Source organism: Acanthisitta chloris, unplaced genomic scaffold (assembly GCF_000695815.1).
Source record: "Acanthisitta chloris isolate BGI_N310 unplaced genomic scaffold, ASM69581v1 scaffold20764, whole genome shotgun sequence".
NCBI classification, from domain to species: domain Eukaryota; kingdom Metazoa; phylum Chordata; class Aves; order Passeriformes; family Acanthisittidae; genus Acanthisitta; species Acanthisitta chloris.
Window position 1 is genome coordinate 51533 of NW_008671434.1, and position 3663 is coordinate 55195.

Sequence of the window (3663 nt, forward strand, 5' to 3'; positions counted from 1 at the left end):
CACTATTTGTGCTTTATTCCAAATTCTGTTCTCTTTTGTCCAGTTCAAAAGAGTCTGTCTTAGCTGACCCTAATAAACTCTGCTATTTTAAAACTTTTATTCTGTTGCTTCAAGAAAGCTTTTTGTTGCCTTTAGAACAAGAAAGAGAGACACATCTTCATAGCAAGGAATTGTTCACTGGAGGTAAGCATTTACTCTGGCAAAAACTGTTCTCTCCATCTTCCAAGAGAATGGGATATGACCTTTCCATATCACATGCACTTACCAATAGATAAGTTTGGATTAGACTTATTAAAACATATGCACATATTTAAAGCACTGGAGTGTCACAGATTTTTACTCCACAGCTCATGCAAGTTAAAAGAATTAAAGGAAAGAAAAAGAAAAAAAAAAGACCAAAGCCTCAGCTAGGAACAGACTAGAAAAAGAAGTTTTGCACAAGTATGTCAAAGCATCAATATTAGCAAGATCCCTAAATACATTAGGTTACACTAAATTTCAGATTAAAAAAAGATGTTGCCATATCCGATACATACGTTTTGATTTTTTAAGTTAATATATAATTCACTCTTTGAATACTATTTTTCACTTGGACCCAACATCCACACTGCTTTCATACATTTATACAGTTATATCCCATCCTTGCCTTAAGAGACTGATGTCCAAAGGTATGGCAGCAACCAAAGGCTCTACAACCCTTGTTTGTCAAATATAAAACTCCTTTCCCTTCACACAAGGGTGGAGAAGGAAGAAAGATCTTGATAAAATCAGGCAATTCTCCCTGTGAGCTTGCCGATTCCAACCTCAAAGTGCTACAGGGAGATGGTTGGAAGCTTGCATAAAAAAAAAAAAAATTCCTTGTTTTAAAAACCACTTCTTTTACTGTACAATAGATGCATAGAAAGTTGCTTCCTGCTTCATGGGTTTAGGCCTGTAGCTATGTTTAGCTGTGAAAACAAGAAGATTGTTCTGTTACAGAGTAGTGAGGAGCTAGACCATCTCAGGAATATTTGGCAGCTATCAAAGACCTCATGACATGAAGAATAAACAGCATATCCACAGACTACAACGATGCAACTCTGTCTCACTGACTACACCAATTTTAAAAAGCGTCCACTTGTTACTCAAAATCAAGAATACAGTAGAGATTCACAGCTCAACAGCTTTCAAACTGGTGGTTTTAAAAGAAAAATAAAATGTCAGTGAGCAGCAGATTTTCAAGAGCCCACTCTCCTCTCCCCCACCCCAAAGAAACACAAGTTCACTGCAATACCAGGAACTTAGACTTGAGACTACTTGGGAGAGAAGGCTTCCCTGTCACCCATGTCCATACAGCTTGGTGTCCGAGTGACACACTGGAGGTTTCAGAGGGTTTCAGTTGTCCAGTGTCTTCTTGGGGTTACTTCAGCAGTTTTACCAGCTGGCTCTGACAGCCTCAATGTCACTAACCAAATTCTGGGCTAAGCATATCCCAAATATCTGGAAGAGACAACAGTTTATTCATTTGGAGCATCAGACAACTCTCTTCACACAGGCAAACTCCTTAGGTTATACAGAACTTTGACATGAAAAACATGCAATGGAAAGTTAGAAATCAGATGAGCAGTAAGTGCTGGAAGAAGGAAGAATGTCACAAAACTCCTGTAACCCCAGTACTCTTATAGCAGCACTCAGTTCCAGGAAATTGAACAATTCTACAAATTCAACAAAAGCAGCTTTAAAAGGCTTTTTGCTGCTCATTTAAGCACCATCAGAAACAGCAGGTCTGTGCAGGCTTAAAAATCTCTACTCTTTATCTAACAGAGTGTTAGTTCTACAGAGTTGAAAAGAAAATAAATGCATCCTTATTGATAAATATTAAATACTCCTTAACATAAAGAAAGCCTCATAGATTTAGTTCCCCACTCTAAAACCCACAAACATATTTCTAAGGGCAACTGACACTGTATTTCCAGTTCTCAGACACAGTTTCTCCCCCCACATATTCACTTTCTGTTATTCCTCTGTGTAACTCATTACAGGGAATGTGATGCTTACCTGCAGTAATGCTATCCCAATGAATATACCAGCAACTATGGTAAGGTTGTCCTGCAACCATTTCTCAAACTGAGGGACACAGCCTTTAGTGTAGATAACAATCTGCTGATCAACTTCCTGCCAAGGAGAAGAGGGAAGAACACAGAGATAATTACATTCAGGATCCCATCAGTAGAACAATCTGCTCTTGCAACAGGGATTCAGATCCTTAACATACCACATTAAGGAAAAAGAAAAAAAAAATGCTTACTGGTTTTTGCCTTGCATCATAGCCACACTGAGTATTAATAACATCTTCCTAGTGGAGAGAGAGAGAAGAGAGGCAATCAGTGAAATGTCTTCCAAACATCCTCTCCCAGCTCCCTGGAGTTGGTTCTGCACATAGTAAGACAATCACCCTCACTTTGGTTAGCATATTGCTTCAAAAAAAACCCCAAACCTTCCTCTTCCATTCAGTTCTATTAATTATATGTAATAAACAAAAGCACATGGTCAAAAAATATCTTCATCTCTCAGGTCAGTGAGCTGGTAAAAGCAGCCCTCCACCTGGGTGAACTCCATGTTCCAGATACAAGCATTCAGAATTCAAAGCAAAGGGAATAGGGAACATCTATTTTAAGTGAAGTGAACCTTCTGCTGAAAAGGTTTTGTCTATACTGAAAAATATGCCAAGAATACTGCTAACATGTTCAGGGATCAGTCTGTGCAGAATGAAGAGGTGACAATGGGCAGTTCTGTTGCAGAAGCTGCAGGTTCTTGCTGAGAATATCTCTAGAAATATATGCAGTATCTAGTTCCTTTCCAAAAACCAGAAAGAAACAAAGAACAGATTGGGGAATATGTTCTTCCTGCCTATTCTTTCTTAGAGGAGCTTGATACCAACGGGAAAGGAGGGACTTTTTCCTACTGCCTTTGCTTTAGCAATCCCAAAGCACAGGTAATAAAAGAGGCTGTGGCAGACTTTCCCCAGTGAACAAATGTTATGCACTGGCAGCTGAAACTGCATTTTTACTTTGTATACATGGCAATAAAATGAAGCAAGTACTCTTGGTGTCAGCCACAATGGCAGCAAAATATTAAGTTACTGGCTTATCATATAATAAAAGTGAGCAGAATAAGGAACTACTCAAGAAAGTGAGAAAATCAGGCAATCTTAGCTAGGTGTACTGAACACCACAATTTCATCAAATTGTGGGAAGTGAGAAACGCAGGCGGAGAAACGGATTTTAAAAAACAGCCATATGGAAAAAATGTATCTCCTATCAGCACTTAAAGCTACTTTGTTTCCTCATTTGCAGGAAGTTCATCAACAGATCCCATTCTGTCAGTTGCCCAAACTGGTTTCCCTTAATGGACCTTTAAGACTTGAACAATTTGTATACTTTAATGAGATGAATGCTTCTGTTCCAGGATCTAAGTGCCATGACCTTCAAGGCTGTAAAAGTACCTAAGATTCTGACAGAGGGATTTTAAGGCTTTTTAACTTGGACTAAATGCCTACTTAAATCACATTAGTGTCTTGTGCCTTTAGCCCTGGAATTTGTTAACCAAAAGGTCTGAAGAATGCAATGGAAACAAACATTTCTAGAATTGTGGGCACAGGAATTTGGAACATTTCAACCTGCT

At 38.7% G+C, this 3663-nt stretch overlaps 1 protein-coding gene across 1 annotated transcript in view; it reads right to left on the reverse strand.

Annotated features, from left to right (window-relative positions):
• Window positions 1-998: 998 nt before the first annotated feature.
• TSPAN5 (tetraspanin 5) overlaps window positions 999-3663 on the reverse strand; it is a gene marked incomplete at its 5' end in the record, with an annotated part of 20135 nt that continues 17470 nt past the window's right edge. The window contains 3 exons of the mRNA XM_009074103.1: window positions 999-1479; window positions 2038-2154; window positions 2288-2335. Of these exons, the coding sequence (XP_009072351.1) occupies window positions 1414-1479; window positions 2038-2154; window positions 2288-2335 (231 nt within the window). The remainder of the gene's footprint in view (window positions 1480-2037; window positions 2155-2287; window positions 2336-3663) is intronic.